The 16,422-nt window shown below is 40.3% G+C and overlaps 1 protein-coding gene across 1 annotated transcript in view; it reads left to right on the top strand.

Annotated features, from left to right (window-relative positions):
- The first annotated feature begins 10,547 nt into the window (after positions 1-10,547).
- LOC140197199 (deoxycytidylate deaminase-like) overlaps positions 10,548-16,422 on the top strand; it is a 53,335-nt gene continuing 47,460 nt past the window's right edge. The window contains exons 1-2 of the mRNA XM_072257121.1: positions 10,548-10,683; positions 14,693-14,801. Coding sequence (XP_072113222.1) covers positions 10,625-10,683; positions 14,693-14,801 — 168 coding nt within the window. The 5' untranslated portion in view covers positions 10,548-10,624. The remainder of the gene's footprint in view (positions 10,684-14,692; positions 14,802-16,422) is intronic.

Raw genomic sequence — 16,422 nt, 5'->3', positions numbered from 1 at the left:
AAATTTGTTTTGTATGCCATCTGGACAGATCACTCCAAACATAAGTACTGTACCTTTAGGTAACACAAAACAATAATAGAATGCGGAATCTAGTGTTAGTTACAGAGAAACTGCAGTGTAGGTAGACAATTAAGGTGCAAGAGCCAAGAGTGGCTTCAGGAATTTAAGTGACCTGTGTTGAGTTTTGCAGTAACTACACCCGAAGCTGGAGGCGTGTACCCAAGACTCCTGTATCACCTGCCTAATGGTAGCAGGGAGAAGAGTGGGAGATGGGTCAAACCCAGGCAGATGGAACCTGCTCTGAGGGGGGATCTTGCCTGACACCAGTTTGACCTCTGCCCTCAGCTTTGACACTTTAATCTTTTTTATCTGGCTCAGAGCTTAAACCAGCTAAACTTTGGTTAGTTAACAATGCAGCCATTGTGCATTGGTGGTGGAAGGAATGAATAATTAGGTAGGTTGATGGAATGCTAAGCTGCTTCATCCTAGCTTCTTAAGAGTGATTGCAGCATAACTCATCCAGGCAAGAAAGGGTATTCCATCACTCTCCTGGTATCAGGAGAAGATTACCTGCCACAAGATAATCACCCTCTTTATAGAGCTGATCCAATGAGTTTCTATTCAGTGATGATAACCAGAATAATGCCGGTGGAGGACTTGGTCACCATAAAGCCATTGAGTTCTTGATTAGTAAGGGTATCAAAAGTTACGGGGAGAAGGCAGGAGAATAGGGTCGAGAGGGATAATAAATCAGCATTGATTGAAATGTGGAGTAGACTCGAAGGACCTAATAGCCTAATTTTGCTCCTGTGCCTTACGGTCTTAAGAGTGTAAGGTGTAGGAGGTTAGATGCCCTTTTGTTAAAAATGGTCATTTCACTTGCTACTTGTCAACCCTTGTTTGAATGTTATCCAGGTTTTGCTGCATGCTGGCTAGGGTGGCTTCATTTGCAGAGAAGATGTGAATGAAGCTGAATGATGTGCAGGTATCACTGAACATCCCCACTTCTAATCTTATGTTGGATGATGCAGTTGGAGATGGTTGGGCCAGGACACTGAATGGATGGTCAATGAAGGGCCCTACCTTGTTGTTACATTCTTGACCTCTGATGTAATGGAAACTTAAATAGCTGAACTCCTGGGTGTGGTAACATTATCTCAGCACAGTAAACAAGTATTGTGGTGGTATGTTCATTTGATCTGTTGAAATTATAAGGGATATGCTTGTCAATAGGAAGGGGTTTGATCTTATATAGCATCTTTCACATCCCAAGGGACTTCCCAATAGAGAATATAAATTCATATCTATAGACAAACATATGGATGAGTTATGCTTCAACCACTCGTAAGAAACTTGATGTCATCTAGGATGAAGCAGCTTAGCATTCCATCAACCTACCTAATTATTCATTCCTTCCACCACCGATGCACAATGGCTGCATTGTTAACTAACCAAAGTTTAGCTGATTTAAGCTCTGTCGTCAAACATGGTGACCCCTGTTGTAAATTATGAACAGGAATATATGAAGGTGTTATTATTAAAAGAATTTATTGGTTTTACTTGGGTGGCAATATGGAGATACATCTCTACCAAAGGAGGTATAAGGCGCTCCTTCCCTCTGCTAGCCTGCGGCTCACCCTTGGGCAAGGTGTAGCACGTGCCCTGAGTCCCCGCACCCCATCCCGATCAGGGACAATATTAATATTAGAAAGGAGAGGCCATGCAGAAGATTTTTGATGTGATCTGAGATTATGGAGATCAGCAGACAAACCGCTTACACTCAGTGCCCACTTTATTAGGAACAGGAGGTACATAATAAAGTGGCCACTGAGTGTATGTTCATGCTCTTCTGCTGCTGTGGCCCATCCACCTCAAGGTTTGACATATTGTGCACTCAGAGAAGCTCTTCTGCAGACCACTGGGGTAATGCCTGGCTATCTGAGTTATCAGTGCCTTCCGGTCAGCTAGATCCTGTTTCACCATTCTCCTTTGATGTCTTTCAATAAAAAGGTGTTTTCACGCACAGAACTGGATGGTTTGTTTTTCACACCATTTTCTGTAAACTCTATAAACAATTGTGCATGAAAATCGCAGGGCATCAGCAGCTTCTGAGATACTCACACTACCCCGTATGGGACCAACAATCATTCCACAGTCAAAGTCACTTAGATCACATCTCTTCCCCATTCTGATGTTTGGTCTGAACAACAACTGAACCTCTTGACCATGTCTGCATGCTTTTAGCATTGAGTTGCTGCCTTATGCATTGATTGGCTGATTAGATACTTGCATTTACAAACGTGTGTACAAGTGTACCTAATAAAGTGACCACTGGGTGTATGTAAGTTAGGATTTGCCGTTTAGAAATAGTTGGTCTTATGGGAAATGACGTTGTGAGAGAGGGAAGGAGTCTCTCTGAGAAGGAGAGAATGGTTCTGTTAAGGGAAGATATCTATCGCTGTCAGCCATTGAATTAAGATAAAAATCAAAGCCATTTATATTTTTTCTGTTTTCTGTAAATTATAAAAAGCCAACTGAGAATCAAATGTATTTGAAATTAATGAGAATATATCTTTTTAGAGTAGGTATCCTCAATGACTATTATGTACTCCCTCATGAATAACATTTATCAGAAGTGATACAGTTTTACATTTGCTCCATATTTCTACAAAACCTAAAAAGCCATCGTTGTCTATTCAGCTTAGCAAGCCTCTGAGTTAATTCAATGAACCGTATTATGGTTCACTTTAAATAAACAGTTACATTGCATTGCTGTGAAAAATAGTTTATTCATTGCTCAATTGACATTATATTTCATAAACAGAGAAAACATGTTTCTGTTTCCAAAATGTCAGAAAGGCTTGGAATCCATTCGCCAAGCTCATGAATATTGTTTGAGGCAGACATTTCTCTGTATTTTCTGACTTCCTGCAAACATCATGCTTAGAAATTTGAGGCTTGTTAACAAATCTTCCTTATCCGTTCAAAATGTGTGCCAAGTAACATTACCATGAGAGTAGAACTCTTCTTCTACTCCATGGGCAAATTCAAACCTTTTAACAAAAAAGCCAGCATTTCCAAATTGTTTTATTGAGTTCAACTCGGCTAAGAGCAGAGCACCATCTAGTGGGTTATAGCAGCCTACCACTTTCACTCACTATTTAACGTCAGTCAACAATTCAACCAGTTCACGGATAATTTGAGCTAGTGCTAACATCCTACCATGCAGCTGTTGAAATTGCTCGATTTATAGCTTTAGGGTATCTAAACATCATACTCAAAAACTACTCTGGTACAGATTCAACTTTTGAAATAGACTCAAAAGGAAACATTTACAATTTCCACGAAGTATTTTGCAAACGCATGAACAAATAGGAAAGATGCTATATAAATGTAATCGTTCCTTTATTTAAATCATCCATATGTTTAAGTTCCACATCAGAATATCTTGGTTTCATAATGCCTTTAAAATTCATATTTTTGGCTCCAGGACATGAAAGATGTAACATTTGATTGGATTATGTCCCCTGACCTCAAGCATCACTTTATTCATAATCAGCTTTCACTTACACATTTTAAAATTCATTTTCAAGTTTATTGTGATTCAACCACATGTGTATACAGATAAATGAAACATCATTCCTCTGGGGGGAAGGTGGAAAACAAATTCCATCTAGTCACAAACAGCACACAATTCCGATTCAGCTAATATTAGCACGTCCCTGAGTGGCATGGTCTTAAGATTGACAGGTTGACATGAAGTGCAAGGTGCATATTTATGTAAGACAATATAACGATATAGGCACTATTATAATGAAACAAACAGTCTTATAAATACGTGATACAGCAGGAATGAAAGATGAAAAGTGCAGAATGAGAGTATGTCTATGAGTTGGTGAGTGGAAGGGCATTCAGACAGGGTGGCATCGGGGTGTTAAGAAGTCTCACAGTCTGGGGAATAACTGCTACCTAGTCTGACAGTTCTGATTCTTATTCTGCGGTACCCTCTGCCTGATGGCAAGAGGTTGAACAGATTGTTGATGAGGGACACCTCCAAGGCTAAAATTTATGATCCTTCCCAGTTGTGAAGCTGCCGATGGTACATTATCAATCTGATACAAACCATGTGGCAAAGAAGGATTTGAACAGCACTGTCCAAGACTTCGACCCAGTGACAATGAAAGAAAAGTGATACATTTTCAATACTGAGATAGTACTTTATCTTGAAAGGAACCAGAGGGCATCTCAGTTAAACCACTTCCCCCACCCTTTGAGACAGCAGAATTAATGGGTTTGGAAGGTGCTGCATAAGATATGGTAAGCTATTGCGACTTGTATTAAGTAGATATACTATGTAGTTATATATAATTTGGTGTAAGCCTCATATAAGATTTGAACCATTTGAATAGCTGCTCACAGCATAAATATTGGAAGAAATTTGTGGAATAATGTACCAGTAAGTGTCTGTTTGCCTTTAGGGAGAACTTGCCTGCCTCTGTGTTAGAAGACACATTAGAGAAACATGCTTGTCTCTCCACAAATACAATATTTGTTTAACAATCAATTATTATGTTTAAATAATTAGCTGTCTTCCATTACCTCAGTGACTAAAGGAAAGAAAGATACTGAGATTAGTGAAAAAGACTGAAAGGCATATATTTATAAAATGTCTGGATATGTGACAGATCCAAATGTAGATTAACCATTATTTCATGCTCCTCCACACTCATGTACTAGAAATGACATTAAGCAATCCTAAATCTTGAATCAAAATAGGAAGAGTGATAAAAATTAAACTAGGTGTTTTAAAAGGGCTGTAAAAACATTGTTCTAGAAATGCAGGGACACAAACCATTGACGATAGCAGGATAAAAACATAATGGGAACCTTTACTTTACTAGCGGAGAAAAGGACTCTAAAACTGAAGAAGTAATGCCATACCTTTATAGAGAGTTAGTCAGTCCTTAGGTTGATCTAGCTAGTTCAGGGCAGGACTCTTTTGGAAGGGTGACATGGTCTGAGGGAAGGTGTAAAAAATATGAAAATGACCCCATGGACTAGGAACTTCATTCATGTTGAAGAAGTGGGAAGCTTGACGTTGTTCACTTTGAAGGAGAGCAAGCTAATAGATTTAATAGAGGAGTTCCGAGTTTAAGGCAACAGAGAAGATAATTAGAAAAATGAAATAACGCAGCATGGTTTTGACCTGGAATGACCTGACCGAGGGACAGCTGGAAACAGTTTCAATTTTAATATTCAAGAGTTCAAAAAAAAGATGGTGTGCAGGGAAGTAGGGTTATCAATGAGTTAGCCCAGCCCTTGTAAGCCGAATGGTCCCCTTTTAGGCTGCATCATGATATGTATATAGGAATGTAGAACAATTTGATGATGGACTAAGAAAAAGACCTCAAACAGAGGTCCCTGCAGTACTTTCAACATACATTTTGAAACAGCATAGTCTTCTTTTTACCTTTCTCAATATTCACCACCTGACATTTAAATTCAAGTTTAATTGTCATTCAACCATACGCGGGTACCGCTAAACGAAACAGTGTTCCTCTGGGGCCAAGGTGCAAAGCACAGTACAAACTGAACAAGGCAAATATAGCACATATAAGATAGCAGTGAACATACAGTCACACAAAAAAATACAAAATAGCCCAAGTCCCCAAGTCCATGAGTGTTTTTGGCAAGAGCACGTCCACTGCAGTGTGGAGATGAATGCAATCCAGCTTGTCTTCCACCAAGCAATCACTAGAGGGCAGCACCGATGCCATGCCACTCTACTTCAGGCTGCTGCAATCAGGCAGCACCACAGCATGAGGCTTCTCTGCACTCCAACCAAGGCCCTACATCTCCCACCGTTAGTCCCGCCTATAAACCAGTGGATTTACAGCATTCCACATTACTAATCTCCAGCAGAGGCTTGCAATGACTAGAAAAATTACTCAGACTATAACTCACTGTTAGACTGCACACCGCCTTCGTGCCCCAACTCAACACTTCTCTGTAGCAGGCGGCAGCACGGTCTGCACTAAGTCCAGCTCCTCCACCAACAAGCAACTCGTTGATGGGGTAGACCTGCTGCAGTACTTAATGTCCATCAGTGTTTTGTGATCATAAAAAAGACAGTAACACCTTTAGTTGGCCCCGTAGAGGCCACTACATCTGAGCACATTACCATCTTACCAGACATCACATTCATTGGAACATAATTTGTAAAGTGAAGCAGATCACACTATCACTACTATTTCATACATTTATCTTAATAATCAGGGACGTATTTCTAGGCATGGGAATAAAAAAGCTGAAAATGATTAGCTGTGGGATTTGATTTTGCACTGATCGTCCATCCATGGAAATTTCCAATCATCTCAAGAAATCTAAAAGTGACTCTTTTGAAGAGTGCCATTAAAAACTTATTCTAACATTTCTGCATAATTTATAATGCTCACAATAAGGTATCACTTTAGGTTTCATAGATGAAGTAGTCCAGAGAAAAGTGACAGCTATTTTCATTCCAATCCATACAAGTGCAGCCTTCCCTTATGGCTTACCTGCAGAGAAAAAGGATATAAAATAGTCAGAGATGGAAGCAGAGGCTGTATTTATACTCCTACTTGTACATCAATACAGAATGGTTTATAAAGTACATCCTTTATAAAATAATCACTGTCACATGGATTGGGTTTTACACTGGATAGATTTTAATTCCACTTCTACATGAAGCAGGCTGTCAAGAAGTGAATCCCCTTGCCATTTTGAAACTCACTGCCGGCCTTTACCGGGATGAAGTGAGAATGATGGCTCTTGCCATTAACCAACCGAGTAGTCAGTTTTGACCGAGCTTGGGGGCAAGGAAACCTGGTAAAATTGAATCCCCAATGGGCATCGGGGGAAGGTGCTAGAATGCTTGGTAATTCCTCACACAGTGAAAGATGGCTGTGGATTGTTGAAGGTCAATCAACCCAGCTGCAGGATATCAATGCAGGTGATCCTCAGCACAGTATTTTACTCCCAACGATTTTCAGCAGCTTCAGCAATGAAAATCAAAAGCAAAATACAGATGCTAGAGATCTAAGATAAAACAGAAAATACAATAAATACTTAGAATATCAGGTAACATCTGAGGAAGACAACCAGAATTGGAGATTGAAGACTCATTTCCAGAACTAGGAGAGGAAGATAGAACAGGTAGTTTTAAGTTGCAGAGAAGATATCTGCAGGCAGTAGTGGAATGAATAGTACATGTGCTGTTATCCAGTTAAGTGAGTTGAAAAGGCAGTTAGAGGAAGAAAATGCAGACAGGGGAGTGTAATGCATTGCCAACAGCAGGGCTGAGAGACTGCTCAGCAAGCCAGGCTGTACTTATGGCGAGTGAGAAACAATCAAAATTGCAGGTGGATAACCATAGACCATAAGACAATGGAGCAGAATTAGGCCATTCGGCCCATTGTGTCTGCTCTGCCATTCCATCCTGCTTGACTTATTATCCCTCTCAACACGCTCTCGGGCCTTCTCCCATAACTTTTGATGCCCTTACTAATTAAGAAACTATAAACCTCCACTTTAATTATAACCTTGGCCTCTACAGCCATCTATGACAATGACTTCCACAGATTCGCCAAATGCTCCTCAAACATTAAAGCTGTCATTCCTGGGATCATTTTGTAAACCTCTTCTGGACCCTCTTCAATGCTAACACATCATTTCTTAGATAAGGAGCCCAAAACCGTTCCCTTACAGCAGAGAATTGATAGTTCTAATACAGACAGAAACAGAGGATTTCTTTGGAAGACCACAATAGGTGGAACTCATTATAACAGTGATGGAGGCCACAGACAGATAAACTCAGAGAGGAAGCAAGATGGTCATGACTAAACTGAACTCCTGCCTCAGAAAGGACCTAGTCCCACTGCCATCTGCCTATAGCCACAATAGGTCAATGGCAGACGTAATCTCAATGGCTCTTCACACAGCCGTAGACCACCTAGACAATACATACACCTATGTCAGGATGCTGTTCATTGACTATAGCTCAGCATTTAACACCATCATTCCCACAATCCTGATTGATAGGTTACAGAACCTGGGCCTCTGTACCTCCTTCTGCAATTGGATCCTCAACTTTCTAACTGGAAGACCATAATCTGTGCAAATTGGTGATAATATATCCTCCTCACTGATGATGAACACTGGTGCACCTCAGGGGTGTGTGCTTAGCTCACTGCCCTGCTCTCTCTATACCCATGACTGTGTGGCTAGGCATAGCTCACATACCATCTATAAATTTGCTGATGATACAAACATTGTTAGTAGAATCTCAGATGGTGACGAGAGGGTGTACAGTAGTGAGATATACCAACTAGTGGAGTGGTGTTGCAGCAACGACCTGGCACTCAACATCAGTAAGACAAAAGAGCTGATTATGGACTTCAGGAAGAGTAAGATGAAGGAAAACATACCAATCCTCAAAGAGGTATCAGAAGTGGAGAGAGTGAGCAGTTTCAAGTTCCTGGGTCCCAACCTGTCGATGCAGCTATAAAGAAGGCAAGACAGTGACTATACTTCATTTGGAGTTTGAAGAGATTTGGTGTGTCAACAGAGCACTCAAAAACTTCTATAGAAGTACCGTGGAGAGCATTCTGACAGGCTGCATCACTGTCTGGTATGGGCTACTGCACAGGATCGAAAGAAGTTGCAGAGGGTCGTAAATTTAGTTGACTCCATCTTGGGTACTAGCCTTCAAAGTACCCAGGACATCGTCAAGGAGTGGTGTCTCAGAAAGGCAGCCTCCATTATTAAGGACCCCCAGCACCCAAGGCATGCCCTTTTCTCATTGTTATCATCAGTTAGGAGGCACAGAAGCCTGAAGGCACACACTCAGCAATTCAGGAACAGCTTCTTCCCCTCTGGAGAATGGACAATGTCCTAAATGGACATTGAACCTGTGGACATTACCTCACTTTTTTTATGTATCTGTTTTTGCACGATTTTTAATCTATTCAGTATACACATACTGTGATTTGTTTATTTTCCTACTTCTATATTATGTATTGCATTGAACTGCTGCTGCTAAGTTAAAAAGTTTCATGTCACATTCTGGTGATAATAAACCCGTTTCTGATTGTGAAGAATTAAAGTGAAAGCCCACAGGAATCTCAGATTTGCTCCTGTATGCTAAATGCAGGTGTTTTCTCAAACCTAGATGTCGAGGAGACCGCATTTTGAGCGCATCAAGGGATGTGGTGAGAGACCAGGTATATGGAGTTGAATGGGATCCGGGATCAACCATGATGAAATGGCCAAGCAGACTTGATGGATTGAATGACCTAATTCTGTTCCTATGTTTTATGGTCTTATAAGAACTGAGTATAGAACAAAAGATTGGAAGAAATGCAAGTGAAATACTTGAAAAACTGAACAAGGGAGAAAGGGAGGGAAGTGTCTAAAGGACGTATACCACCTCCTGCAGTTGCACGAGAAGGCGATGCAAGATTAGACAATAGACAATAGGTGCAGGAGTAGGCCATTTGGAGCCAGCACCACCATTCATTGTGATCATGGCTGATCATCCACAATTAGTACCCCGTTCCAGCTTTCTCCCCATTTTCCTTGACTGCGCTGTCTTTAAGAGCTCTGCCTAGTGGTAAAATCACTTTGAAAGTGGTGGAAATTGTGAAGTATGTGTTGAATGTGGTAGTTGATCAGTTGGAAGATCTGTTCAGAAAAAAGATGACATCAGTCAAAGGCTCTGTCTAGTAGGGAAGCTATCATTCAGCAAGAAGAAAAACATTTCAAAGCAGTATATACAGCAAGTCTCATTATCTGAACTTGGAGGAACCGGGAGAATGGAATGGCATCCTTAAGAATCAATTAATGCTTTAATGACCTTCCATCATAGGATCAGAAATGAAAATAATGCTGAATTCCATTTGTAATCCCTCAACAAGTTAAGCAGTCCATACTTGTTATGAAGGCTGCTGTTGGGCAGGTTAGGGAAAACACTGAAAGAAGAGATAGTAAGAGATCTTCTTTCAGTTAGTCCTGACGAAAGGTCTCGGTCCAAAACGTCAACTGTACCTCTTCCTAGAGATGCTGCCTGGCCTGCTGCGTTCACCAGCAACTTTGATGTGTGTTGCTTGAAATTCCAGCATCTGCAGATTTCCTCGTGTTAACGATTTAAGGCAGTTATGTGAGACACGGATTCCCGTTGCAGCAAGGTCCGACAGCGGAGAGAAGCGGCTTGCGCTGTTCCCCAGGCAACACCATGAGCGTAACACACTTCTTTAACAAAGATAATGGCTCTTCTTTATTAGCTTCATTAACGCTCCTGTTCCTAGCTAACACACGAATGCAAATACATTCTTAATTCAGCCGACACGGAAGGGAAGATGACTAAATCCAACCGCCCCACCTTCCTCCTTCGGGCCAAACTTCACCCCGCCCACCCAGTAAACCCTCCGGGTCATCTTGCTCCCAATTGGACGTAAGGCAGACTGGCAGCGGTGAGCACCAATCGGAGCGCGGGAGCGGGAAAAGCGCGCCAACCGAGTGAACGCAGCGGAAAGGGGAAGTGAGTGAGTGAGTGAGTGAGTGTGGACGGGGAACTGGGGGTAGTTTTATGATGCTTGGGTCGGGCGTCGCCGAGCAGGAGCTGCCCCATCAAAACGATGTAGACAGGTAATATTTGTTATAACTGAAGCAGAAACAGCTCGCAACGGAGTGAGTAATACCTTCGGCCTGTCTTGGGGCCAACAGGATCGAACCACGTTACAGAAACAACGCCTTCGGACCACCATTCCGATCGGGGACTTTCCATCTATTATTCATTCCTTTTAAAAGCACTTGGTCGGTAGCGATAATTCGGCATTCACTTAGATCTCCAAATGTTTTTCGACTGTTGCGAGTGTTGCTGCTCTTTGTCTTCACCTATCATCCCAGTTTCTGTCGCTATCTCTGGCGTCTCCTCTCCCACCTGACTTCATCTGCCCTTCACCCTTCCTCACCGGGGTCCATCTATCGCTCTCCAGCTTTTAACTTTACCCCTCCCTCTCAAATCTTTCTTCTGCTAGTTCCTCTTTGAGTCCAACCTGAAATGTTAATTGTCTATTACCCTCATAGTGCGTCCTATCAGCAACTTACTTTTTGCTGCAGATGCCAGCATCGTGACTGCAGTCTTCTTAGGAGTAAAAGAAAAATATCGAGATATCTTATAATCGTCTTGTCTTAAACCTATGCCTTCTATAATGTGAATACGTTTTTTTTTAACCTTCCACCTCGTATCTATGTCTCCTATGTTTCTTTGTGTCTGTGTCTCCTATCTCTATCCCCCTCTGTGGATGGGAGATCTCACACGGCTAGTTAACTTTATTCTGTGGATAGCAAAAACTTTCTGAATACCAACTGGCCTCTTAGGCAATTATACCATATGGCGTAAAATACAGCAGTTCTTGGAAATAAGTAACCTAACAACCACCACTTGCGTTACAATACATCAGTTGCAGAATGGCCTCTAAGACCATTTTTAGGAAATTGTGTTTTATATGGAAATCTGCTAAGACACAAGAGATAAGAGTTTTGAATTTTGCTTGCTGTGATCCTGTGACATTTGAATCCTGTATGTTGTCTCCAGGTTATAAGTGATTGGCAGCAGTAGATTATTACCAACAAATTCTCACAAACAAGAAAAAATCTGCAGATGCTGTAAATCCAAGTACACACACAAAATGTTTAGGGAACACAGCAGGCCAGGAAAAGAGTACAGTCAATGTTTCGGGCTGAACCCCTTCCGCAGAACTAGGGGGGAAAAAAAAGCTGAGGAGTAGATTTAATAGGTGAGAGAAGTACAAGGTGATAGATGAAACCTGAAAGGGGAGGAATGAAGTAAAGAGCTGGGGAGTTGATTGGTGAAAGAGATACTGGGCTCCTCCCGCCACCCAACCAAGGGATAGGGTTCCACTTGTCCTCATCTTCCACCCCACCAGCCTCTGCAACTTTCACTGTCTCCAACGGGATCCCACCACCGAGCACATCTTCCCTCTCCCCCTCCCCACTTTCTGCTTTCCACAGGGATTGCTCCTTTTGTGATTTCCTTATCCATTTCTCCCTCCCCACTCCCCCCCCCCCGTACTTATCCTTGCAAGCAGAACAAGTACTATTACTTGTCCCCCTACATCTCCCTCACTACCATTCGGGGCCCCAACAGTTCTTCCAGGTGAGGCGGCACTTCGCCCGTGTCGATTGTACTCTTTTTCCATAGATCCTTGATAATCTTTTTTTTCCGTATTTTGCAACTTATTTCTACAGAAGTGCCTATCCCAATTTCCCATTCAGCTGCTCCAATGTTTCTGTTTGTGTGGCCTTTCCAGTTGGGCTGAAGAGCCTTTTTCCTTGCTGTACAACTCTGGTACTGCTCTGTGGAACAGAGCTCACCACCTACAAGATTGGGAAACTTTTAGAAACAAAATGGATGGGCTCTTGACAGGAAACAATTTGCAGTACTATAAGGAAAAAGTGGGCAAAGGGAACTGATGGCATTGTGCAATTTTTACACATTGAAGACTCAGTGGGGCAAATCATTGCCTTCCGTGCCTGAAAGGTTCTTGGTTTTGAACTCTAATAGTAGGCCTATAGCTTTTTCCCTCTACTTATTTGTCAGCTACTTTGCTAATTCACTGAACTAAATGTGTTTTAAGTGGGCTCAGGGAGTACGTTTGGTGGGAAGGAAGTGGTTGAGGAGTTAAAAATATTGGAGAAATAGAAATGCTCCCATGTCTTCAGTCACATGATGGAAGCTCTTAAAGGTGGCTGTGTGGATTTATAAAACAAATTAATATTGTATGAAGTTGGTAGGAGGTGAACTGATAAATACTCAAGAGCTATGATGAGATGCTAGTTGGATGTAAACCCAAGCTCTTTCTAAGTTTTCCTGACTGATCAGAAAGCTGACTTTGAGTAAATTATACAGCCAAAGCCCAGCAAAATCACAAGTCAAACTTCCCAGCAGTTTTAGATAAGGGACTGTTATCTTTTGTTTTGCAAGCAATCTGAACAAACCTGTGCTGTTAATAATTTTCAGTATTGCTGCTTTAGTATGTGACAAAAAAATCAATATCCAGTAGTGTGGTTAAAATATCTTTCACAAAAACATTTATTTACCTCTGAACTACAATAATCTAACAATAAAACTTGAATGAAAATAAAACATAAAACCAACCTGGGTGGAGTACAAGTACAAAGGGACAATGAATATGATTCTTTTTAAGAAGAAAATGTAAAGATTAAGACCACTTAACTACCTTGATGCAGTTTAGGTTCAGTGTATTTAAGAACTGGCAATGTAGATGTTTTTCAATTTTTGTCTGTAGCTCACACTGGCCATAAGAAATATATTGATAAGCATCTCTCTGGTGAATTTTTAAGTGTATCTCAGAATATATTGGAACATTAGGCAAATTGTTTTAAACAGTTCTGATCGAAGGTATTTACCAAAAATGTTAACTCTGTCTCTCCCTAAATGGTGCCAGACTTGCTGAGTACTTGCATCATTTTCAACTTTTACTTCAGGTTTTCAAAATAGGAAGCTTTCTTTGGTTTTTCAACTTAGTTTCTTACTTTATATGAAATTTAGGGTTTAGTTTTGCATTTGGTCTGTGTCAGTGCAATTGCAGGAAATTTACTCTTCGTCACGTGGATGGAACCATTGCAAGGGTCTGAGATTTGAGGCAAACAAAGGTCGCAGATGTCATACTGAGCATGAAAAGTATCTTGATTTATTTGCTTACGTAGTTCACTTTTGTACCTGAGTGTCCTTGAACTTTTGAACAGGATATTTCAATCACATTGTCAAGTGTAAAGTACACATGAGAATTTCATTTTTGTACAGCAAACATCAGCAGGTGCTATAAACCGCCCCTGCCCCCGCCACAAAACATATTTGAAGTACTCAGCAGGTCAGGCAGTTTCTGTGGCAAGAGAAACAGAATTAATATTTCAGGTTGATGATTTTTCCTAAGAATTGGGATATTCTGCCATCTGATTTCGAAATGGACATTGGACCCATGAATAATACCTTACCACTTTTTAATTTATTTGTTTTTGCACTACTTGTTTTAACTATTTAATATGCATATATATACTTTAATTCAGGTTTTTTTTACTATTTTATCATGTATTGCATTGTACTGTTGCTGCAAATTTAACACATTTCACGACATATGCTGCTGATAGTAAACCTGATTCTGATTCTGAAATAATGTTTTAAGTTCCTGAGAAATGCTAAAGTGGCTAAGGTTCAGTGAAGGGTGTAATGTTATTCTGGATTTCTAGCCTCTGCAGAATCTCTTGTGTTTATAATGTTCTAACTCAGATCTCAAAGACTAGTATTTGCTACTATATAAGTTCTCACATAGGATCCATTTATAGACCATTGATGTTTTAAAATCACTACTCATGATCAAAGCCAACCCCTACACATTGGCATGTGTTTGCAGCCCAATTGAACCAACCTTGGCTAAACCTTTCTCTCTCCCTCTCATTTGTGTGTCAGCGACATGCTGATTCTGTATAAGGCTTTTTTTGATTTCTCTCCATTGACCAAATTGGTTTGTGTATCACACAATACAAAATGAATGTTTGCAATGTGGTTCTAACTTTACCTGATATGTATTTATGTTCAATTTTGCTTCAGAGGTGATGCAGCAATATGCAGAAAAAGAGAAGATTATCTTGAGTGGTCGGAATATTTTATGGCAGTGGCTTTTCTATCAGCCCAGAGGAGCAAAGACCCAAACTCCCAGGTATGAGTAACTGCAGCTTGTCTCCTTGGTATTGATTTGTATACATGATGTAGAATACTATTCCTTCTGTTTCTCGTTGCTCACAGTTTATTCAAGGACAATGTCTGTCTTTGAAAAAAGTTGTATTGTTAGCAATTGGGTATTTCACCATTAATTTGAGTTATCTTCTCCCCCTTCGCCTGCTCTTTTTTTAAAAGCAATACAGACTATGATTTTCATTTAGAAATCACAGCTGGGCCTTTTAGAGCCGCGACAGAGCCAGAGGTGAGGTTACCTATTTGGAGCGGGTTGTTTCCCTTCGTCTGAAGGGATAGTGGAATTGGGAACTAAATAAACTTTAGGGAGAATTTGTTTTATTTTGGAACGTTGCAGAGAAGTGGACATGGGAAAGCGACCCATTCTGAAGCTTTTTCAAAGAGCTGTCACAGGCAAGGTTGTCCAAGTAGCTTCTTTCATACTGTCACTGTATGACATGGCTTGTGTCTATGTGCATTTCATTACATACACTCAAGTATTTTCACACTAGAGTTCATTTCCTCCTGAATTGTTTCTTAATTTGGAATTTGTATTCATTTATTACTATAATAATGTTTACTTTTTTACTATGTGTTGAAACTAACGAAATGATGACACTTTACAGAGAGCCCTTTGCTAAATTAAAATGCCTGTGAAAATAAAAAAGATCTGCAGATGCAAGAAATATAAAATATAAGCAGAGAATGCTGGAAACACTGAGTAGGCCAGGCACCTTCCGCAGAAAGAGAAACTGTTAACATTTCTTCAGGGCATTTTCTTTCTACAGATCTGCCAGACCTGCATTTTCTGATTATTTTTTTAAATCATAAAATGCCTGTTGCCTGTCTTTGTATAATGAGTGCTTAGCTGAATATTCATGGAATATATTTCTTTTCATGCCATTTAATATCGCATGTTGTTTAATTAAATTCAGTTATGGAATAAATAGTAAATGTGTGAAATTTATTCATTAAATTCTGAAAAAAAACTGCTGTGCTGTTGAAAATTGGATTCACCTGAACTAGAGAAATTATATGTGCAAGCAGCCCCCCCTCACTGATAGGTTGGATATTTCACAAATCACAACTAAGAAATTCTGAGATATAGAATAAAAATTTGCCTCACAGAATTTGTAAATTTTATTTTAACTCCACGTGTCTTGATGTGTACAGATGATGTGGCTTTGTGTTGTGTAAAATCATAATATAAATGGCTTTCTGGGAATGTAACCTTCCTACTCTTGTTGTTTGCATGCTTCTGGGTGACTAAGTGCTTGTCAGGAAGTTCACATTTCTTTCCAAAAAGATTTTTATTCTTAATGGTTGTTTTCCATGATACAAATACTCTGAACTGACATCAGTAATAATACAGTATGTAAGTTTTTTTCCTGAGGTGAAATTTATAGCATCACTGGCTTGAAAGATGGTAGTTTAGTTGAGAACAGTCAAGTTTAAGTAACTTCCATTTCTCTTGAAGCTCCTGTGTAAGGACCAATGAACAAATTTGATTCTTTGTCTCTACAAAACCTCTTGAGTATCTTTACTACTGCAAGTCAGGGCCATGATTTCTCTTAACTTCGTGGCTTTCGGGCCATTCCAAGTTGCTG

The sequence above is a fragment of the Mobula birostris genome, chromosome 5, assembly GCF_030028105.1.
Source record: "Mobula birostris isolate sMobBir1 chromosome 5, sMobBir1.hap1, whole genome shotgun sequence".
Taxonomy (NCBI): domain Eukaryota; kingdom Metazoa; phylum Chordata; class Chondrichthyes; order Myliobatiformes; family Myliobatidae; genus Mobula; species Mobula birostris.
This window is presented reverse-complemented; position numbering and strand designations above follow the sequence as displayed.